Source organism: Neovison vison, chromosome 11, assembly GCF_020171115.1.
Source record: "Neovison vison isolate M4711 chromosome 11, ASM_NN_V1, whole genome shotgun sequence".
Lineage (NCBI taxonomy): Eukaryota > Metazoa > Chordata > Mammalia > Carnivora > Mustelidae > Neogale > Neogale vison.
The window spans coordinates 65190667-65214543 of record NC_058101.1 but is presented as its reverse complement, the minus strand read 5'-3'; the positions used below and the strand labels follow the sequence as shown (position 1 = coordinate 65214543).

Below are 23877 nucleotides of genomic sequence, written 5' to 3'. Positions count from 1 at the left end.
AACTTACATCCTTACGCGGCTGGAAACGGACAATGACGCTGATATCCGAAAACAAGAATTTGGTTAAATAAATACTGTCTCCTTCTGCCGAGAGTTTAGAATACAGCCAGTAAAAACAGTATTCTGAAAACATGCAGGCGCATAGGAAAATGTTTAAGATATAACATGAAACTGGTATGGAAAATTTATAAAACACGTATCTATTTGCATCTGAAAAGGACTAGTGAGAACATTTGTCTGAAATAGTAACGGCTATAATCTCCTAAGGTGGGTTACTGCGGGGTAGTTTTTGTTTTTTTTTTTTTTTGATTTTCAGGTTTTTCTTTTTTTTTTTTTTCCAATTTATTTATTTTCAGAAAAACAGTATTCATTATTTTTTCACCACACCCAGTGCTCCATGCAACCTGTGCCCTCTATAATACCCACCACCTGGTACCCCAACCTCCCACCCCCCCGCCACTTCAAACCCCTCAGATTGTTTTTCAGAGTCCATAGTCTCTCATGGTTCATCTCCCCTTCCAATTTACCCAAAAGCACATACCCTCCCCAATGTCCATAACCCTACCCCCCTTCTCCCAACCCCCCTCCCCCCAGCAACCCACAGTTTGTTTCGTGAGATTAGGAGTCACTTATGGTTTGTCTCCCTCCCTATCCCATCTTGTTTCATGGATTCTTCTCCTACCCACTTAAGCCCCCATGTTGCATCATCACTTCCTCATATCAGGGAGATCATATGATAGTTGTCTTTCTCCGCTTGACTTATTTCGCTAAGCATGATATGCTCTAGTTCCATCCATGTTGTCGCAAATGGCAAGATTTCATTTCTTTTGATGGCTGCATAGTATTCCATTGTGTATATATACCACATCTTCTTGATCCATTCATCTATTGATGGACATCTAGGTTCTTTCCATAGTTTGGCTATTGTGGACATTGCTGCTATAAACATTCGGGTGCACGTGCCCCTTTGGATCACTACGTTTGTATCTTTAGGGTAAATTCCCAGTAGTGCAATTGCTGGGTCATAGGGCAGTTCTATTTTCAACATTTTGAGGAACCTCCATGCTGTTTTCCAGAGTGGTTGCACCAGCTTGCATTCCCACCAACAGTGTAGGAGGGTTCCCCTTTCTTGCGGGGTAGTTTTTATGCCCCATCTATGTTACAGTTTCCAAAATCTCTACGATAATCATAGATTATAATTTTTTTGAAATAAGTGTTATTTTTTTAGGGAGAATTTTCTGGAGAAGAATTTAGCAATATCCCTATCAAGAACATTTTTCTTTTTTTAAAGATTTTATTTATTTATTTGACAGAGAGAGATCACAAGTAGGCAGAGAGGCAGGCAGAGAGAGAGAGGAGGAAGCAGGCTCCCTGCTGAGCAGAGAGCCCGATGTAGGACTCGATCCCAGGACCCTGAGATCATGACCCGAGCCAAAGGCAGCGGCTTAACCCACTGAGCCACCCAGGCTCCCATTTTTCTTTTTTTAAAAAAGACTTTATTTATTTGAGAGTGAGAGAGAGCATAAGCAGGGGAGAGGGGTGGAGGGAGAGGGAGAAGCAGGCTCCCCACTGAGCAAAGAGCCCAACATGGAGCTCAATCCCAGGATCCTGGGACCATGACCTGAGTCGAAGGCAGGTGCTTCACCAACTGAGCCTCGCAGGTGCCCCTCGAGAACATCTTTCAGCGGGTGGATGGTGGCACACAGCCCCCAGTTAAGGGAATGTGAAGTGACTACCACGGGTGGTCGTGTTTCTCAGATGCTGATCCTGCTCAGTAAACCCCAGGGGCCTGAGTCTGTTCTACAGAGTGGAGAACACAGAAACCCTGATCCCAGGAGGAGGTGAGCGACGGGCTGTGGGAGAGGGTCTGGGAGAGCCCAGGGGAGGTGGCTGGCCCAGCTGGGGAGGGAACATCTGCACACAGCTGGGACAGGGCCAGGGACGCAGGGCAGAGTTCTTAAGGAGGCTGTCCCCAGGGGGGCCCTTCAAAGAGGGAGCTGGGGAAGTGCTCTAGACGAAAATCTGCAAGTGTACTGAGCACCAAAGAGACAGCCCTCGGCTAACTGCAGGCCCAAGAATCAGATCATGACCCCAAATTCACAGGCTGCCCCTCCCCACTGAGCCCCATCCCCCATTTCTTTCGGAGGATCCTAGGAATTGGAAGGCTGTGCTGTGGGCTCAGAGGGACAGGATGGCCTTCGCAGCCGGCTAGCAACCATCATTGCTGCAACGGGCCTCCTTGCCATTGCTAGGTGCTGCAGGGTCCTCCCAAAGGAGGTGGGGTCTTGTGTGCAGTCTTCCAGAGCCTGGGGCTGGCCTTTCCAGCCTGCAGGATTGGGGTCATAGGAGCAGGACACTATGAGAGCAGGAGGGAGAAAACCACAGGAAGGATGAGGGGTGAGCCCAGATGGCATGTGGCTTCCCCAAGGGCAGACCCCACCCCCAACCCCCAGGAAGCTGGGCTCAGGCTTGACCAGGCTGGAGAGGACTAGAATGTTCCTCTCACCTGCCAGGGCCAGCAGCTGTACTCCCTAATGCAGGCTCAGGTCGCCAAAGGTTTGCTGGAGCATGGGGCATGAGGTGTGCTGCACCAGGGCTGAAACTGGCGGCGGCAGGTGGGGGGGGTGGTAACTGGGGCTGCAGGGGATGAGTATACCCATGCGGGAGGCACCGTGCAAAGAGAGCTGCCCTGGAAGGGCAGGGACACTGTAGTGGTGCCAGAGGACGGGACCTTCCTCCAGAAAGTCCTCCTTGACCACCACCCGCTCTACCAAACTGAGTGCAGGCATCTAGCGCTTCCCCGGTTCTCTCAGGTTCATCGTGGTGCAGAGTGTATGTCATCGACCTGCATCGCTTGCTCATCTGTGCCCGCTACTAAACTGGGGGTCTTGGGGCTGCCTCACCATGCCTTACTCCAACCCAGAGCCTGGATGGCTGGATGCAAGGATGGGGGGGTTGGGGGATAGAGGATGGATACATGGGGGATGGAAGGTGGGTGGATGGAAGGATGGGTGGATGGGGGTGGTGGGGGGGTGGACAAGGGATGCATGAGGGCAGATAGAGGACAGATGGATGGATAGAGGGATGCGTAGGTAGATGGATGCCTGGATGCCTAGGGTTTGGTGGGTGGACAGGAGAGGGATACAGGGTGGATGGATGGATGGATGGATGGATGGATGGATGGATGGGTGTGGGGGGTTGGTGAGTGGACGGGGGATGAACATGCAGGAGATGGATAGATCAATGGATGAAGGATAGACGGACAGAGGAGAATAAACGGATGAGGAGATGGATGGTGGAGAGAGGTGAAGGAAGCAAGGGGAAGAGGTTGGGGAAGGAGAGGGCAGAGGAAGATAGTCACCACCAGCTGGGAGGAGTCCTGGGTCATGAAACAGGGGGAGCCAGGACCTGAGTGAGTACAGAGGGAGGAAGAAGAGGCTCGGGGACGGGGATGCCGAGGGACTTCCTCAAATGTCCTGTGACCTTCCAGCCACTCCGGTTCTTGTTCTAGAGTATTCTACAGGCACCTCAAGGCCTCAGAGCCTGACCTCATCAAACTGTTGATTCAAATTGAATTATTTACTGAATAGATTCAACCCCTGAAAGCTTTTAACTCAGTGCCTATCCTGATATCCTGATCCCTGTCTGCTCTGGGTCTTGATTAAATCCAGCTCAGGCCTCCACAGTGATGCCGAAGCCCTCGCCGGGAGAGGCCAGTGGGGGAGGGAGGACACCTACTAAGTGCCAGGTGTCCACGCATTAGCTGCTGTCCTCACGTTGCCATCTCCAGCTCAGGGGAGACAGGAGATGATGCGGCGAGGCAGGGAGGTCTCAGAGCCCAAATGGAAGCGCAATGCGTGCAGGGCACAACAGAGCCCAAGTTAGCCTCGGGGTGAAGCTCCTTGAAGTCTAAGGCTGCCCCGCCTTCCAAGAGGGACTCCATCGGCCCAGTGCGTCCCTGTTCACCCTGAAGCTCAGGGCCCCTGAGGGACTGCCATTGTCTCGGGAAGGGCGCACCCCGTCTCTGTCCACCTCACCCTGGGACATTGAGCCACGTGGACGTCCCCACCACCGCTGTCATGCATGTCTGCAGGAAGGCTGCTTTGTATCAGTGCACGTGGAGAGGTCCTCAGAGGACTGGGCTCAATGCCTCAAGCACCCCAGTCCCTGTATTCCCAACACAGAACGCTCAAATTCTACCCAGGGAGACAGGATAGGACTGCAGAACCCACTCGGATTTTAAGCAGGGTTGGGTAACAATGCGATAACATCCTACAAGAAGAGAAGTGATCTCAACACCTCAAATGCCAACTCCACTAGAATGCAAAATCCATGAAAGAGAGCTTCCCAAAGTCGGTGCCCAGGAAACCCGGTCCCAGGAAATGCTCAGCGAACAAAAATACAATAATACATACATATTAAAATGCATAAATAAAATGGAATTGAAATTAATCTGATTTAATTTAAATTTAAAATGAAGTAACATTTAAATAAAATCAAAATGAAAGAGCGCGATCTCGAATGAGATGGAGAAACGCCCCCCAAGTCCCCGCAGGAGACGTCCGAGGGGCACTGGCATGTCAGAGATGCCCCAAGTCCGGAGGCAGAGAAACCTGGTTGATTTTCAACCCAAGAAGTTTTCCCAAACTTAGAGGACCACAAAACGTGTATTTTTACCAAACCCCTATGACCAATGTGATATACACAACTGTCACTCAGCAAACATTGCTCCGCTCCCCTCCCCCACTGCGCTTGGGATGAACCCCGCGAGTTGCTTTGGTGGACAGAATTCTAAAAGATGGGAGGTGAGCAGAAGCCATGAACGTGCTCATGGGATTGGCTTGGTTCTTGAGAGGCTTTGTGGCGCAGATTAAGAACATGTCCTCACAACCTCTATCCTGTCAGCCTGGTCCCAGAACAAACACAGGGGGAGCAGGCCATGCCCATCAGCTTGCGGCCTGAAGTAGAGCTGCTTGCCCCCCCACCGCCCCGTGCAAGGAAGCCAAGCCAGTCCACCCAGGGGCCAAGCCAGTCCACCCAGGGGCCAAGCCAGTCCACCCAGGGGCGTGAGGGTAAGAATGTGGTTCACACCACTGAGCTCAGGGTGACTTGTTAGGCACCCTTATCGCCCACAGATGGACTCTTCTAAGAATCGTGCACAAAATAACGTGGCAAAGGAAAAAACACTTGTAAGAGGCATCACTCTGATAAGCTATCTGGAAAGAGATGCGCCTGGGGGGCTCCGTTGATGAAGCGTCTGCCTTCTGCTCAGGTCATGATCCTGGGGTCCTGGGATCGAGCCCCAAGACAGGCTCTGTGCTCAGTGGAGTCTCCCTCTCCTTCGGCCCCTCCCCCTTACCTGTTCTCTCTCTCTCCCTCCCCCCGAAAATAAATAAAATCCTTTTAAAAAGAAGCCATTGGGAGAGAATGAACAGCGCCTGCTGGGAGCCTTAGAATCAAGGGTCCTGGAGAGCATCTGGGCTCTTCGAGGCAGAGAGGCAGGGTTTAAGAAAACGTTAAGCCCCCTAGAGGAAAAAGATGGGTGACCCAAGCAGGTGAATCTGAGGAAAGGAAACTTGACCAGTCACTATATACAGAGAAAGTACGTCCAGGCTCATGAAGAGTCACAAAGATGAGAAATAAACAAAAATGTGAAATCACAAAGATGAGATACACCCTCACACGCACCCTAGTGCAGACACATGAAGCCTGATGGTTGTGGAGACGTGGAGTGGGCATCCCTCGGCAGACAGACGGGCAGCAGGGAGCGGAGAAGGAAATCGGAGACGCATGTGGGGACGCTCATGGCAGCCCTGATGGGAATAACAAAATCGGGGGCGGGGGGAATCCTCACACTCCCCCAGCAGGGGGACACAGACATCAGCCAGCTAACGCCTGCTGCACGGAGAAATTACCAAAACCGAGTTGGGAATATAAATCAGATTTCGAAAGGCACCATGATGTCATTTATATCAATTCTTTAAACACGCTGAACAGTAGAACCCATCGATGGTGGACTGATGCACACGCGTGCCGTTCACCGAGAATGCGCACTCGGGGACGGTCCCCGCCAGTTTCAAGAAGGTGGTTTCTTCTGGGTGGGCGATGGCGGGGTGTGGGGGATGGGAGGAGAGAGGAGAGAGCTGGGCTTGATCAGAATCTGTAAGAGTGTGTTTTTCGAAGAGCTAGAAATCCCAGGTAAGAAAAAAAAAAAAATTAACATCTATGACAGTGAGGGACCCGGTACCGGGCTAGCCCAGGCTCAGCTCTCAGCTTCCGTGGCTTCACCCACACTGTTCCCGGCCATCACCCACTAGCCCCCACCAGCCAGGTGACCCCAAATAGCTGCCAGGGAGTGGAGAGGGTTGCAAACGTCTGCTCCAGGCTGCGGGCCCCAGGTGGGCTCGGCTATGGACTTGGCCTCCACTGTTGGCCTCCCCTTCTTCTGTTTGCCCAGGAATGGTCTCAGTCTTCAAACTGCCTGCCCAGTGTCCTGGAAACCCCCTCAGGTCGCATTGGCTGCCCCATGTATCTGGAGGAACAGCCCCAAACCAGGAGAAGGACCCAGCAACATTCTCCTGCAGGCAGGGAATGGGAGCACAGAAGCCCTTACACACCATGCCGTTCTTAGTTCTGTGTTCCAAATGCTATTTCTCTTTCCCTTGAAACCGTCATGGCTCTACCCCGGAATGGATACAAGCCATATCATCTTTCTGCGGGACCACGAGCGCCAACGTTCTACACCTGCCACTGTAGCTTCCAACCCTGCATTGAATCCCTTGTGCCGGGACAAGGAGAGCTGGGCTGCCCCAGTGTCAGTCTTGGGAAGCCACTGGGGACGAGTGAATAGGACCAGACTGTGGGCATGTGTGCTTCTCACATCCCCGGAGCCCTGCAAGGGCAGAGGCTGGGAGGGGTAGCAGGGGGAAAGGGGAGGAGCTGGGAAGGGCTACAGGGCCCCACCACGGATGGAGCGGCAGAAAGGGAGCATGGCTAAGAATGGAGAACCAGGGGCAAGGGCAAGAGCCATTGTCAGATCTGGGTGGTGTGACCAGAGGGGACATGACCATGCCGGGAGCTGAACGGCAGAGCCAAACCCACATGTCCATGGCTGACCTCCAGAGATGGTGCACAGCCTCCTTTGGAAAAGGGGCAGTTATGGATGTGATTAAGCTAGAGCTTGTGAGATGAGATCACCCCGATCACCTGGGCTGGTCCTAAATCCAATGGTAAGTGTCATCCTAAGGCACACACAGAGGACAGACACACAGAGGAGAGGCCATGGGGATGTGGCCTGGAGTCCGCTCAGCCCCAGGAGCTGGAAGAGGGGAACGACCCTGCTCTGGAGCCTCAGGGGTAGCCCAGTCCTGCCCACACCTCCATCTCGGGCTCTGGCTTCCAGGGCGGGGGGAGAATGAATTCCTGTCACTTCCATCCTTTGCTCCAGCGGCCCCAGGACCTTCTCGCAGACTGAACATCAGGCAATTGCTGGGCAGGCTGGTCCGAGCGAGAGTGGTCCTCCTGCTGCTAATCGCCCCGGGATACCACTTCAGGAAGTGAAGCCTCCTAAAGGAGGTAAACGGGTATAAATATCGAAGACAAGGGTAACCAACATGATTTCTCAAAACCTCCTTCTCTCCCACCTCGTTTAAAACATCAGGACCCAAAGGAGGAGGAGGAAAACCACACATCTACGTGCTTTATGGCGGTGCCGTGGCTAGCGTCAGAAGGAACCCATTCCAGCATGAGTTCGAGGCTCCAGAGCGCCCTGCTGCGACCACAGGCCTACAGGGACGAGCTGGAAACAGATGTGTGAAGAACGCGAGACATTATTCCAGGTCTGACTCCATAAACACAACCGCGTGAGAAAGATAAACAGAGGAAGGAATGGCGCCGAACAGGGAAGGGGGTTGCTTCTGACATGACTAATTCCTTTGCATGTATTTTTAATAAAGGAGAGGAAATGTCTGTGTACAATGATGAGAACACAGAGCATTAAAGTCTGTTGATCTGTTCTGGAGAAAACCTCCATCGAGACCGTGCACCTTTCTAGGGACGTTTTGGGTTGGGTCAGCTTGCTGGGCATGCACAGTCTTCCAGGCAGGGACAGGTCAGGACCTAAGGCTCGGGGTGGAGCAGAAGGACCCCCACCCCGCCGTCCCAGCGGCCCCAAGGTAGGTGGTTATCCTCTCTCTCAGCTTCTCTACCTGCATCTGAAGAATCTGAATCTGGAGTCCATAAGCAAGAAGGCCCAGTCCCCACACCCCAGGGCTGGCCCAAAGCCATTGTCCCCACTGTATACCCCACAAGGATGGGCAACTCTGTCCCGTGGGCACAGATTATACCAAGGAGAGCTGTTCACTGTCAAAACAACATCTATGATACCTCCGTCTCCTCCGTGTGCGGCCCATGGAGATGCTGCCGAGAGCGAAGGACCCCCGGGCTTTGGACGGTTGGGGGGTGCTGAGGAAGGCACTTTAGAACTCAGCTGGCATGCAGCACACAGGGCCAACAAGGGGACTACAGAATTCTGCTTGGGGGAAGAGAAGACTCGGGTGCCTCTGTTCTCTGCATAACCCAGGCACCCTATTCTTGGACCATCCTCCCAGCGAGGGGAACAGCCTCCATGGGCCAGCCCTTCCCCAGGGGGCCTAACCCTGAAACCAGTCCCAGAGCACAAACCCTCAAATGGCTGCCACAGGAGGGGTAAGAAAAACCCAGGGCGGCACGTGCGGCATACTCCCCAGACCCGGCGCCATCAGGACCGCCACTGACCACACCAGCTGGCCCCCAGGCGACACCATCCTCATACAACAGGGAAAGGACCCAGCTCGAGGTGCCATTTCAACACTTTCCCAAAGGCTCGTAGGAATCCCCCAACGAGAGCCAACGGAATCAACCATCATGCTCCTGCCCTAGAAGCAAAGCCAAAAACCAAAAAATAAACCAGCTTGAGGCCCCCCAACCCCAAACACAGACACAGACGCAGACACACACACACACACACATACACACACACACACACACACACACACACACACGGGACTCCTGATGAGCAGGTCTGGGTGTTGTTCATGGATTTCAAATAGCAAAATGAATTAATTGTTCCTTGAGAAACACATCTTGAAAACCAAAACGGCTCAACACCCAGGGAACATGGGAGCGACGGTCGGCGCTCGCAGGAAACAGGATCCTTGCCCGAGAAAAGCTTTGCAAGGACGGCGCGAGACACTGGGAGCCTCTCCCTGCTGTCTGGGTGAGCGGGTGTAAACATCGAAGACAAGAGTAACCGACATGATTTCTCAAAACCTCCTTCTCTCCCACCTCGTTTAAAACATCAGAATGGATGATCTCCCTGATATGAGGAAGTGGTGATGCAACATGGGGGCTTAAGTGGGTAGGAGAAGAATCCATGAAACAAGATGGGATAGGGAGGGAGACAAACCATAAGTGACTCTTAATCTCACGAAACAAACTGTGGGTTGCTGGGGGGAGGGGGGTTGGGAGAAGGGGGGTAGGGTTATGGACATTGGGGAGGGTATGTGCTTTTGGGTAAATTGGAAGGGGAGGTGAACCATGAGAGACTATGGACTCTGAAAAACAATCTGAGGGGTTTGAAGTGGTGGGGGGGTGGGAGGTTGGGGTACCAGGTGGTGGGTATTATAGAGGGCACGGCTTGCATGGAGCATTGGGTGTGGTGAAAAAATAATGAATACCGTTTTTCTGAAAATAAATAAATTGGGAAACAAACAAACAAACAAACAAAAACATCAGAATGGCTGCTTGACATTCTTGGGCAGAATTCACATCTCACGTAGAAAGAGAGACACCCCCCCCCCGCCATTTATTCACCAAGCTCTTCCGCTAAGCCAGAGAGAAAGAAACACGTCTGAACAATGAGGGGAATCGCATATTTGGTGGACTCCTAGAGCTATATCTGAAGTCTAGGGCACGGGCAGAGGGCATTTGTGCACTGACCTGAATTCACAATGCAAACCATCTTCCCCCCGCAAGCAGAAAAGGAAGTGGGGGGAGAACACACAGAAAGAAAAGCCAGCGAAGACACTTTCTATAGGGCTCTCTCTTTTCCAGGGCTGTGTGGGCCCACGGGGGACACCCTCAATCGCCTTCCATGTCCCCTACGCACATTGTGCAGCCAAAAGGAAAGTTGGTGCTCCTGCTGGGCATGGGGGGCAGTCTCGGCCCTCAGCCCAGGGAGACACGCAGGTGCATAAGGAGGGATGACTTACCGCCACAGAGAACTTTCCAGAACCTTCCCCATGTCTGCATGGTAATACTTCGTCAGGATCAAGATCACCTGTGGTGGCAACAGAGAGAAGTCAGTGGGTTTCATGGTTCTGAACGAAGAGGGATGAGACGACACCCCCCCACCGCCGCCCAGGATTTGGGGTGTTGTGTTGAACATCAGTTGCCTGGACCCTCCTGGCAGGCTCTCTGGGGGGCTCCAGCTGCCCTGCAGCAGAGCGCCTTGAGTCTAGGTTCTGAAACCTCACCCTACTCTTTACAGTGACCTTGGGAACATCCCAGTCCTGCGAGGTTCACCTGGTAGCTGCCAGGAAACACTCAAACCCAGTCTTGGACCTTCTCAAACTGGGGCCAAAGGGACACGGAGGTGGTGGCCCAGGCTGGGAACAGAACCCATCCGACAAGGGTTCCAAAGATGGGAACTTGGAGATCAGCCAAGAACGCCCGCCGGGGCTGCACCCAGGACAAGAGGAGGCCCCAGACTGGCAGGCTGTGGTTACCCCCCTCCCCCACCCCACCCCACCCCACCCCCCAGTGAGCGCTGGCTGATGGCAGAGCCAGCGACGGGCTGTGGAAGGCCCAAGAACAGTCGAGCGGGCCAGCGGTGGGCCGCACACAGTCGAGGACACACACACTCATGCGAGGGATGCCGAGCAACTCATCACACACACACTGGGCCCCATGTGACAGAGCCTGTGCCATCTCACACCCCTGAGAAAAAACGACTGTTCGTTCTGATAAAAACACCTGCGTCTAAGAGCACCAGAAAGTTCTCACAGAACAACAGAAAGGAAGTGAGGACTGGCCTTGCCCGGCAGGAAAAAGCGCCTTCTCCCTAATTATTTCACTGGCCGATGCATTTTCCCATACATCAAATTTCATTTCACTCGCTGTCAGTCCCTATTAGCTGCTCCTAACACTCCCGTTGCCATGGGAACCCCAGGAGGTAACTGGGGAACACCCACCCCCCAGCAGAGCCATTACCCCAGCTAATCTGGGGTCCCCACACCGGTCATCCCTGAGTTTGGTTTCCTGCCAGCGGCACCTCCTCAGCTTTCGGGTTTGGGGGCGCAGCTGCCCCCCGACATGGTCTGCCTGATCGTCCTCTCCCCAATGATGAAAGCAGGGAAGGCATGAGGAGGGGACGCCGGCCGCAACGGGATAGTGTGCATCCTAGAGGCAGCAATGATCAAAAACCAACTCGAGGCCCCATCCACAGAGACGCGATCAGCCCTGCCTTGCTCGGGAACAAAGCGATTTTCTCCTGCCGGGCTCTCAGGCTGCCCGAGCCGAGCAGGAATCCTCTGAAGACCGAGGGAGACAGGCAGAGTGACAGGGCCTGGACGTGCAGGAGACAAGCGTATTTTTAACCTATTGATTTATATTTCATAGTCTCGCTGTTCCCAGAGGGGATTTCGAGGAGCTGGAGCGTGACAGTTGGAAGGGACCTCAAAGTCTGTTTAATGCAGCCCCTCCAGGGTGAAATCCTCAAGCCAACATCCTTATCAAGCCCCAGCATTTCAGTCTTGCCCACACACTTGGAGGGGCAGGGAGCTCACCCCCTAACATGGCACTTCAGTCCTTCTGCAGGCTGAGCTCCTTGTCTGGGGGTTTCTGCTGCTGGGACTAGTCCTCCTCTGGGGTCCCTTTCCAGGCAGGGCTAGTGCCCCTCCCACCCCCTTCTGGGTGGGGCTCTCCACTTAGGCCCAGCCCCTTCATATTCCCAGTACCAACCCTAGCGGGCCTTCTGGACCCTCTCCCTACTGCCACTCCGAATTCCTCAGGTAATTCCTTCAAGACTCTCAGACCTCAGTCTAAGTGATAGCACCTCCCAGAAGGCTCCTAGATCCCTCCCCTGGTTCAGTGCCCCCCACACTTCCCAGACACTGCGCTCTCCCTTCTGGTACCCTCCCCAGGCCAGTTCCCACCAGATGATCATGAGCCCTTTGGGGAAGGGGACTGTGTCTTGCCTCAGGTCCCAGCACTGGGCATGCCTCCTGCTAACATGACTAAGGCCTGTTTCCACCCAGGACCCACGGACCCCTCATCATCCCCACCGACCGATGAAGGAGCCAAAGCAGAGGGAGGGTAAGCCCTGAGCGCACAGCCAGTAAGCACCTGGGCCAGCCTGGGAGCCCAGAGGGTGTGTCCTCCGCACTCGGGGTAAGGCTGGGTCTCTGCCATCTGTGCACAGATGCCATCCTGAAATTCTCACATGGGTTTGAACAAGGGCCTCATGTTTTCATTACTGTTTGAAAGTCATTACAAAAAACTAAAAAGTATGGCCTGCCCTTGGGGGATGGGGGGGTGGGGGTTCCTCCATGAACAGCTTTGGAAGTGAAATATCCTGGAACTATTTTCCAGTGGCTGGCCTATCCCCAGAGCTCTGGGTGCTTTGATCTGGTGGGAGAAAAGTCTGGAACAGGAGTTGGGGCTTCTAGCTCCCAGCTGTGGCCAATGGTCTCTTCCCATCCCTGAGGTGGCCAGAGCCCACCACTGGCCTCCATGACTCCGTCCAGACAGCCAGGAACGCCCAAGGAGGAGACCAGGATTGGAGAACAGCCCCTGCAGGGGGAGGGCAGGCCCCTCGGGCCCCAGGTCCCCCCTGAGTCTCCCCCCCGCACTGCCAGTCCCCCAAACCCAGGAGGTGTCATGGGATCATGGCAGGGGGGCTGCTCCTGACAGATGTCCTGTCCTCTGGGTCCAGCCAACTTGTGACCCCAGGAAGAGAAGCCGGGCTCTGTGGACTTCCCAGGCCTGCTTGTCCTTGAGGCTGCTGGGCTGTGGGTTCCATCAGGGGCAGGGAGGACATGATCTATTTCATTCCACCCGAATTCGCAGAGCCTAGCACAGAGCAAGAGTTTTCATTGAATGAATGAATGAATGAATGAATATCACTTTCTAGAGCTGATCCAGGACAGAGACAGAATCTGTCAGGCCGAGGCCACAGCCAACCCCAGCTGACCCCACTAACCCCTGCTGTCGGGGGCTCCCTCCAGAGCCCCTCCATCTCCTTCTGACACCAGCAAACACCACCCGAGGGTCCAGAACTCGCCCCATTCTTGCGGCCCCCGCTTGTCCACAGTGATGCCTTCCAGCCCTCAGAGGAGGGATCCCATGAATCCTGGTGGGGGGAACCCACCTCCTTCCCAGGGACAGCATACATGAGGTATCCCCAACCAGAGTGTCCCAGGCAGCCAGGACCAGCAGGCTGGTGTGCGACCCAAGCAGCCCCCCAGGGCCCGCGCTTGGCTTAATGCTGTCCCCATCTTAAAATTCTTAAAAATGTTTGAACAAAGGGCCCTATGTTTTCACTATGCATTGGACCCTGGGAATAGCATAGCCAGGCCTGATGTTCCCCAGTCTGAATCCCCCTCCAGCCCCTTGTAGAGCTGGAGAGAGAGAGTCTGTGGACACCCCATTCTACCCAAGCCTGCTGGATCTTGTCTCCCAGTCAGGGAAGCAGCAGGATGGGCCCAAGTAGGAGGCTGTAGGAGGCATCAGGTTGAACATCGAGCCCAGGGGGACCTGGGATGGCTTCATCCAATGCCTGCCTTGGGAAATGGAGAAACAGATTCAGAGGATGGAAGTGTGCTCAGCAGGGGCAGGCCTGGTCCCCCAAGAGCCCCATTCGGGGCCCAGGAGTAGCTTCCACAGGCGGGAGCCATGGGCCTCGCCAGCCTGCTCCTCCACTGAGCAGCAGCCCAGGGCTCTCCCCCCAAGAAGGAAAAGAAACCCTAACTCATGCAGAGACCTTCTGCAGGTCATGGGGCCAATTCCAGACCCAGATGGTGAGTCACTGTCCCCATGACCCCCAGCGACACACCCTTCACTCCTCAGGCTCTTCAAGGAGCCTATACAATGCACTTAGAAACAAGGCAGCAGGTCTGTCCCTCAGAGTCCCTGCAAGGGGCTTCCGGAAACAGCCCTGCAGCTGGAGGAACCAGCAGAGTCGCCCACCAGCAGGGGACCCGTAAGGAGTGTGAGCAGATCTGCAGGTTGGAGAGGAGGCTGGCTCACGGTAGGGAGCACCGGGGCCCAGGGCTGCAGAGCCCAATGGCACAATAAGAAGCATCTGCACCTGCAAACAGCGTTCACCTTCGTCAGGTGCCCCAGGCATGGCTACACCCACGTCTCCAGCAGAATCCAACAAACAAGGAGGGTGCGGTGCACGGGGACAAGCCTGGCCCTCCGAGCCTCAGTTTCCTTAGCTGCGCATCGGAGCAGACTCAGTAGGGCGTCACAAGGCTGCTGGGAGGGTGACATCCATCCACATGGGCTTTCACCAGAAATCAGAACACAGGTACCCTGGGGCCCAGGCCCCCTCCCCCTGTATGGCCATGGGCACATGTCCACATCAGCTGTTTCTGTATCCTGGGGAGGGAGCTCCCACAGCAGCACTGACCAGGGGCTCTGCTGTGGCCGCCCATGAAACATGGGGCCCCTGCCCATGGCCAGCACACAGCCAGGCCTCATTTGGCTGCGCAGTCTTGAGTAGAGATGCAAGCCCTTCGTGTGGGTGGATCACTGAGCCCTGCGCCTTCTACAGGCTCAAGAATAATCCAAGAAAAGTAACAGATACTCTGGCTCAGTTCAGCTGTCCATCAATAAGCCCCTGCACACAGACACACACACACACACACGCACTCACACAGCAGCAAGAATTCAGGCTCAACTGTGAACTCTGAGAATGGACTTCCCATCAGAAAAGGAAAATTCAGGGCCCAGAAGGGCCCCCTGCACACTAATGAGTCTTCCCCTGCCCCTGGCCCTGCCCCTGCCAATTGGGACAGGGCCAGCCGTGTCAGGCGAGGTCCTCGCTGCTCACAGTGGGGTCTGTGCCCAGGCATGCACACTTCCCCAGAGCTCCCAGAAATGCAGAACCCGAATGGAGCCCCACCCCCGACCTGCTCACTCAGAATCTGTGTTTTAACCTTAATGTTTAAGAAACCACACTGACATATCTCTTACACAAAAAAGGGCCTGAGTCCCCGTCTGCTCACCCCCATCAGAAGCCCAGACGGGGAGGGGTCCAGACCAGGGACACCTGCAGAAGCCCACCCTGGCTCTCTGCCCCATGGTGCACTGAGCTCCACAGGAGAGATGCTGAGGATGGGAAGGAGGCTAGTGTCTTCCCCCATGCACTGACTGTGCCCATTACACAGGCGAACACACTGAGAACAGAGACATAAAACTATAGCCCCTAGATCATACAACTAGCGTTTGATGTGGGAACACAAAGAATAAATGAGGCATCCAGTGTTGAGAAAAGGGAGGTCAAAAAAGAAGGCAGAGAGTAAGATGTCTTATGGTGACTTCGAGTATTCATTCAACAAACAGTCTCATCGCTATGGCCAGCAGGGGGAGCCACAGAGAAGGAGCAGCCAGGTCCCCTGGGCCCATGGATGAGGACCTTCCCTCCACACTCAGGCTTCCAGGATGCCCAGGAGAGGATGCCAAGGTGTGTTCTGTGGTCTGTAAACACATGTTGCCACACAGAAAGGTGGAAGGCCACCCATACCTGGGGATCCTCGCACACACAAAGAGAGGCTTTCTGTCCCGAGCTGTGGGCTAAGACGCCCTCCTGGGAGTGCCTTTGTGGAGGCCCGATCCAGCCCCAGCACCTCACCATCTGTTCCAAAAAATGATGAGCTTTGGGGGGGTCGGGGTGCTCCTCGGGCCCCAGCAGGAGGGCGCCTCTGGTGGCAGATGGTGGCAGCTGCTTTCATTGACCCCAACAGCCCATGCTGGTGGAGGAGGCTGGTCTACAGCTGGCAGGGAGGGAAGGTGATGGAAGGTGACGGACATCAGGATGGCCTCCCAGTGCCAGCAGGCCCTCCCGGAGGCTCCCCTGGCTGGGGGCTTCAGCCGGGCCAGGGCATGTGTGAGACGGCAGCTTGCCGGCTGGCCTTTATGTGAGGCCCGTGGGCCCTGGTGTCACCCTCTACCTGTACTCGGAAGGATGCTGGTCCAGGGTAGAGAGAGCTGGCTCGCAAAAAAGCCGCAAGAGGCCAGCACCTTTGACAGGTTGCTGGTGAGTGTGTAAGACACACTCATGGTGAAACCAACACCTCACAGCTCACAAAACGGCAGCCCGTGGACGCTGTGGCCTGGCAATGACCCCCACCCCGCCCCAGGGCGCTACTCTGCAGACGTCCTTGTGCGTATGGAATGATGGATGTCCAAAGTCATTTCCCGTGACACCGTAATCGGGAAAGACTGGAAACGGGCCGGGATAGATGGCCCGCAGCCCGGCCACCCTCGGGAGCACCTCGCAGCCATAGGGAGGAGGAAGGAAGGCCTGTGGATGGCACGGACAGGCCTCCAGCATGCCCACTCAGTGAACAGAGCCACTGTTAACTGTTAACACACGGTAGATGTATAAACCATGGGATCATGGCCCACTTGGAAAGAGTTAAAATGGTGAATTTTAGGTCACTCGAGTGTTATCTCAACTGAAAAACTGAAGGGATCGGGGCTGGACGGGACTGGCGCTGGACGGTATTGGGGCTGGACGGGATCGGGGCTGGATGGGAGCAAACCTACTCTTGGGTGACGGAGGAGACACGGGAAGGAGGGCAGGCTCTCACCAGAGACCCATTACGGCTGCTGACACTGAGCCCTGGGCTGAGTCACTTACTGTGTGTTCACACCTCAGGCACGTGTGCACATACTGGGGTCACACACACACACGTACCCCAGCATGCAGTCACCCTGGTAGCTAAGGCTGACGTTCCCCAGCCCTCACACTGAGGAGTCCTTCTCCCTCCTGTCCTCAAAACCTGATAAAGATGCTCATTTTTATGCCGGGGGACTGGCACCCATGGAAGGGTGAAGACTAGACCCTGATGAACTTATTCAGTCGGCACTCCATAAGTGTCCGTTTTCTTTCTCTCCCAGCAAAGCCATTCGAGAAACCTGGTTCTGAGCTGGGAGGTGGCTGGGCTGTGAAGGGACGCAGAAGGTACTGGGCCAGGTACTGCATTCAGGCAGGGTCACCCTGACCAGACCTGGCTGTATGCCCCGGTGGGGGAAGGGTGTTGGACCCTGCCGCGGGCAAGCAAAGGGGCCTTGTCCCACTGCTCACAGATATGATGCAGCAAGAGAGAGAGGGAACACACATTCCCATCTTTTATGTCTCCCAACAGTCCCACAGATCGGCACCATCATTCCCACGTCCTGGATTAGAAGTGGAGGTGTGGAAGGGGTTGGGGGGGTGACCCCAAGGGTGTGCTCGAGAGACGGCAGAGTTGGAGTCAGGCTGGTCTGAGGCCAAAACTGTGGCTTTTTCTAGAACAGCACCCTGTGAACCTCTCCCCAGCCTAAATGAGAGAGGAGGGGCTTCCCGTGGACCCAACATGCACATCTTCCCCCCAACCAGCAGGCAGGGTTGGCCCATACCCCGTACCCCAGGAAGAGAGCAGGGCTCAGCTCTGCACACTTCCAACCCAAGAGCCCTCCTCGATGAAGCAATCTGGTCCATTTAAGGGAGCTGCTTCTGCATTTATCTGCCAGGGGGAGGAATCCTATTTCTCTCTGCCCAAGACCCCTCGGGGAAAGACAGGGAGCGGCTGGGCTCAGAAAACCGTGGGGCACATGCTGATTCTCCGAGGACCAGACCTTGGTCAAGCCCACCATCTCCCTGTAGACGGAAGGGACGGCTGCTGGCTCAGGCCATTGTCTAGCTCTCAGCCACGCCGGCCCCCCACCTCAGGAGACTCACCCCCTCTCCTTTAACTTCATGAAGTCTCCGAGATTCTCTCGGCTGGTGGGATCCCCCAGGCCCCAGGAGTTCGCTGAGGTTCTCGATCCCAAATGGGCCTACTTGCTAAGCCATTGCTAGCATGAGGCATCTCCCTCCAGAATCTTCCACGGAGCAGAGAGCCTAGCTCCTGACACTTGACAGGGCCCTCCCCCTGATGCAGCCCCCCACCCCCTGACTCTCAGAGAGAGAAAGTTCCACTTGGGCTAAAGGGCCCTATAGCCACCCAGGTGCAGAAACAGAGGTCCAGGGCTGCCCGGCAAGTCCAGAGTAGGGCCTCCTTCTTGCTCGTGGTGTCCATACGACCTCCTCTCTGCCTCCCACCACGCCTGGGAAAGGCAAGAGGGAAAGCTGCCACCCCGGGAGCAGAGGAGGGTCTGGGAAGGTCTGGGAGGGTCCAGTCTAGCACTTTCTGGAAAAGAAGAAGGTATGAGGCCACTCTAGAAAGGTCCCTCGCGGGCGCCTGGGTGGCTCAGTGGGTTAAGCCGCTGCCTTCGGCTCAGGTCATGATCTCAGGGTCCTGGGATCGAGGCCCGCATCGGGCTCTCTGCTCAGCAGGGAGCCTGCTTCCTCCTCTCTCTGCCTGCCTCTCTGCCTGCTTGTGATCTCTCTCTGTCAAATAGGTAAATAAAATCTTTAAAAAAAAAAAAAAAAAAAAAGAAAGGTCCCTCGCCGCAGAGTCTCTTGATAAGACAATGTGGGGGTCCCAGGACAACACTCTGGTGGCCTGGGGAGATGGTAGGCGGGTCTCTGACAAGAGTCTGGAGTGGGAGGATGATTGAACCTGTCCCTTCCAGGAAAAAGGAAGGAGAACGTTCATAAAGGATGTGGCCTAACAAGGCAGGCATGGGGTGTCCCAGACAAGAATGCCAGCTTTAGCCCAAATGGAACGTTTTCCATGTGGGGCTCTGCGCCAGGGTCCTGTGGGTCTGGCCACATGGTAGGGAGGTCACACCCAGCTGTCCACACTATCTCTGTGACTCCTTGCTGCTACTTTAAAAAAAAAAAAAATATGTTATAAGAAAGAGAAATTTGAGATGCAGTTCACCCAGATACAAAGAATAGAAAACAAAGCAAAGCCTCACCCCTCCCCCGACCCCCTCACCCTTCAGGGACCTCAGACAAGCCTCGCAGAGAGTCCAGGAGACAAGGCTGGGCCTGTGGCCACACTCAAGCCCATTCCCTAGCCATCCCCGTGGACTGAGACCCAGGCCCGTCACACACACGGTGGGCTCCCTCCACATGACCTGGAGGCCCTGCCTGGGGTATCCCCAGCACATAGGGACCAGAAACAGGCAGGGATATAAGAACTGAAAGAGGACAAAAGCAAGAAAGAACATCTCACAGGAGCCATGGCCTTGAACCCATGACCCTGCCCACATAGCCCTTTCTCCCTGGGAGAAGCCAGTAAGATGCCGTGTCCACAGGGTAGTTTCAGGGACATTCTCCTGGTCCCTGCAGTGCCCACACTGGTGGGACCCTTGTCGCCCGGGCAGCTAAAGTACAGATGTCTGCAGAGATGTGTCACCCAAGCCCACTCCCCTCACCCCCATGCACCCCAGTTTAGCAGGACAGCTTGGGGACAGACGGCAGCAAATCATGTGTCTCCTGAAGCCAGACTCCCCATTGTGGCCTCCAGAGGTGTCTGAAGCTGTCTCCATATGGTGGGCCAGGAGGGGGCTGTCCTTGGCCTTGGCGGATATGCAGCAGCCCCTCCCCTGCCAGGAGCTCATGGTGACCGGCAACGTCGCCACGAGGCCTTCCATCAGGCTTCACACGGATGTTTTACAGTTCTAATTTCAGACCGCGGCCTGGCCGTCTGTCACCACCCCTCAGAGAGCCCTCGTCCAACCCAAACGCCATAGGAAGAAGGATTTATTCATAAGGCCTCAGGCCACTGCGCAAATGGACTGGACCAACCCCCAACCCCCGGGTGCATCTGGAGTGGGGGGAGGGGGGCGGGCAGGGAGCCATCCTCCCCTCTGGGGCCACAGTCGGCAGGGTTTGGAGAAGGAAGGAGTGAACACAGGTGAGGACAGGACTCTCCGATCAGGCAGGAGGGACGGGCCTGCCATGAACAGGCTCCTCCCAGTCCCCCTGTGTTCCTCCCCCACCCAACCCTGTCTCCCTCCACTCAGCTCAGGTCACCTCAGGAGGCCTTGGCCTCCCCTGGCCCTCCTCATCGGGCACATCTGCACTTGTAGAGGGACTCTGTCAGGCACAGCTGTCCGGGAAGACTTCAGAACCTTCAGCCCACCTCCAGTTGAAATTGGTGCCCCATTTGGGTCTTGGATATAGTGAGCAGAACACAGCCCCCCAAAGTATGTCCACTTGGAACCTCTGAATGTGACCTGATATGGGTAAGGGACATTTAGGATATAATTTAAAAGTTCGAGATGAGGGGGTGCCTGGGTGGCTTCACAGTGAAGCGTCTGCCTTTGTCTCAGGTCATGATCCCATGGTCCCGGGACTGAGCTCTGCATCGGGCTTCCTGCTCAGCGGTGCATGTGCCTCTCGCTCTGCCTGCTGCTCCCCCTTCTTGTGTGCTCGCTAACCCTCTCTCTCTCTCTCTCTCTCAAATAAATAAATAAAATCTTTAAAAAAAAAAAATCTCAAGATGAGATCATCCTGGAGTGGCGTAAATCCAGTGACAAGTGTCCTTACAAATAAAAGGAGAGACAGTCCTCAGGGAGGCGGACACTCGAAAATAGATGCAGAGATGGGGATGACACATCTCCAAGTCGAGAACGCCAAGGATCACCGGCAAACTCCCAGAAGCCAGGCAAGAGTCCTGGAGCAGAACCAGCCCTGCCTGAGACCCGTGATCCGGGAGTCCCGGCCCCAGAGCAGGCAGAGAGCAAACCCTGAGGCTTCCATCACCAGCCTCTTTGCCACAGCCGCCCCAGGAGGACAACACTCTGGGTCTCGCACAAGCGGACCTCATCAGCATGTCCTGTTCTTTCCTCCTGGAGATGGAAGCCTCCTGCAGGCAGGGCCATGAGTGTCCTCTGCCTCTAATCCCCAGGTAGGACAGGTAGAGAAGCAGCTTGGGTTGGGGGGGAGGTGCTGCATGAGATGTCTTCCCCAGACCTTGGAGACTAGGTTGGATCACGTCCCCCCAAAAGGTCCTAACTCCTGCGACCTGGAAGTGTGACCTTCTCTGGAAATAGAGGAATTAATCCAATCCAATATGACTAGTGTCCTCACAAAAAGGGGACATCTGGGCACAGACCCACACAGAGGGAAGATGTCTGCCCACAGCCAAGGAATGACTGAAGCCACTAGACTCTGGGGGAGAGAGCTGGGAATGCTTCTCCCTCTGGGCCCTTGGAGGAAACTGACCTGGCCACACCTTGCCCCGGACCTCCAGCCTCCAGAGCTGGGAGGTGATCAACTTCTGCCATTTAATCACACAGTGGGTGGAAATGCCTTATGGCAGCCTAAGGACACCGACCCAGGCACATACCCCTTCTCCAAATGAGAACACAGAGGCTCAGCCCACCGCATGGGACACAGCGGGGAACTGGCAGGGCTGCGGTCTCCATGGAGGGCCCGCCCTGCCTGACTCCACAGTCCGGTGCCCTTCCTACTGGCCCAGACAGGAGCAAGGAACAGGGCAGGGTCCCGGGGCAGCCGGGCTCTGAAAAGCTGTGTCCCCCTCCACCCTAGCCATGTGCACCAGCACAGCAAGCAGGTGAGAGCCCAGCCTTCCATCAATCAGGCCCCCATCATGGGCGTCAAACCAAATGTTTTAAAAAAAGGGAGTTAAGAGGTAAGCTTCGAAAGGACTCCTATAAATCAAAATCAACCAGCAGAAAATAAATGGAGAACGTTACCCCTCTGTGGAAAATGGCATTTTACATCCAAGCTGTTTAAAGGATAATGTGTAAGTTAATAGATGGGTCTTGGTAGACATTCCCACCCCGGCTGAGCTTTGAAAATACTACTTACTTTTCATTTCCAGCCACCCGATCGGCCTTGATCCCACCTGTCACTCCCTCCTAAGTCGCCATCAGGAAAATTATTAGTGAAATTGCAAGATCCTTATTCATTCATTCATTCGCCCATTCCTAGCTGTTTGGAACGATGCTCTTGCCCGTCTAGCGGGCCGAGCTGGCATTTTTCAGAGCTGGTTGTGGCCGGAAAAGGTCCTGGAAACACGGTCACCTGCGTGCCTCCTCTCTCGACATAGAAAGTGCCGGGGCATCTCCCACCGGAGGTGGAAACTGCCGGTCCCGGTTTTTTTTTAAACAGAAATTCCCTCCCCTGGGCCCTGACGCCCTGCCCCTCCTCCCCACCAGCCCCCAGCCCGAGAACCATATGTTCACCACTTCCAAGAATTTCTCTTCGCAAATGGTGCTGACACGTCAGAGCAGAGGGGCCCAGAACAAAGGAAAGGCAGGTGGTGGGATGGGAGCCCTTGGCTGCCTCCGGCTGGGAGGCCGAGATGCTGGCCACAGCAGCCCTTGAAGAGGTCCCAGGGCTTTAAGGAGCCCAGACAGGCCTGTCTCTCAGGAAAGCAGTGGGTCTGGTGGGCCAGATACCAGCTTGGAGAGAAGCCACTTGGGGCCCATCTGAGCTCTGCAAAGACTAATTTATCTTCTCAAGAAAACGGGTAGGAGAGACCAACAATGAAATCCAGTCCCCGTTTCTGGAATCCAGCCCTCTCAGTCATCTGGGGATCGAGATGGCTTTGGGGGGCCTGAGGCATTTCAGGATTTCATGGGCTACTTCCTCCATAAAAAAAAAAAAAAAAGAACAATTATATTTTATGGCTGCACTGGTATAAAAAAGAATATATTCATATTCTATATCAAAACATTTCCTTGACCTAAAAATTTCTTTTTCTTCTTCTGAGGCTGAAGGAAATTAAAACATTTTTGTGGGTGCCTAAATGTCCTGTAGGCCCTGGCTGGGAGCCCTGAGTCTGCCGGAGACACGGACCTGTGGCCTCCCCCCAGCCCCCCACATCCAGCCCGTTCTCCCTGGCCTTGCCCTGCAGCGCATGCCCCCTGCATGCCAGTCTTGCAGCCCAACCCCCCAAAAGACTCCTTTGCACACTGTTCTCCAAGGCAGACAGGTCCCGATAGCCCTCCCTCACCCAGAATTATGACTCGGACATTTTTTCGGGTAGAGGTCCTCCTGTGAAGAATCCCAGGAAACCCGTAACTGTAGAGACAGGCCCATCAGCAGAGTTATCCATGCCATTTGGGGGTTCACAGACCAGCCTGGGACCCAACCAGTCTATGGGGCCACTGAGTCCCTCCCATTCCCCTGGCCAGGCAGAAAGAAATCTACTTCGAGCTCATCCCTGTGCAATTGCCAAGCCTGGGCCCTCTCTGGGCAGGCCTGCTCTCTAGGCCTCACTAGGCCATTCAGTGTGGATTCAGCCCGGAGATGTCACTTGGGAACTCCCCTTACAGCCTCTGGTAAAGCTACATAGACACACGGTGGTGACGACGCCCGCTCCCAGGCACGAGCTCCATGGGGTCTCCTGCTGCCCAGACCTCCTCGCTGACAGCCAAGACCCACGTACCAACCACCTCCAGCTCTACCCTGTTTTGGGGCTCCGCTCACCTCACTCCTCACCCTAAAATTCCTTCCCCCAACCCCACCCACCCATTCCCCAGGGGACTCAGAGCCCCTCTTATCTCAGACCTTCCCAATGCCTCTGTGTCTTTGACCTTATACCCCTGACTCCTCATTCATTGGCTGTTTCTCTCCCTGGAGGTTCCTCAAGGGCCAGCTCTGAGCCTGGCACCCACAGGTCTGGGATGGCGAGGAGCTGGTGCAGGGAAGGGGCTCGTCCCCATCCCCACAGCTGACCACATCCCATCTTACCTCCTCTG

At 55.1% G+C, this 23877-nt stretch overlaps 1 protein-coding gene across 2 annotated transcripts in view; it reads right to left on the bottom strand.

Annotated features, from left to right (window-relative positions):
- SORCS2 (sortilin related VPS10 domain containing receptor 2) overlaps window positions 1-23877 on the bottom strand; it is a 424588-nt gene that overhangs the window by 246490 nt on the left and 154221 nt on the right. For both annotated transcript variants that reach the window (XM_044267844.1, XM_044267845.1), the window contains exon 2: window positions 10251-10318. In XM_044267844.1, coding sequence (XP_044123779.1) covers window positions 10251-10318 — 68 coding nt within the window. The remainder of the gene's footprint in view (window positions 1-10250; window positions 10319-23877) is intronic.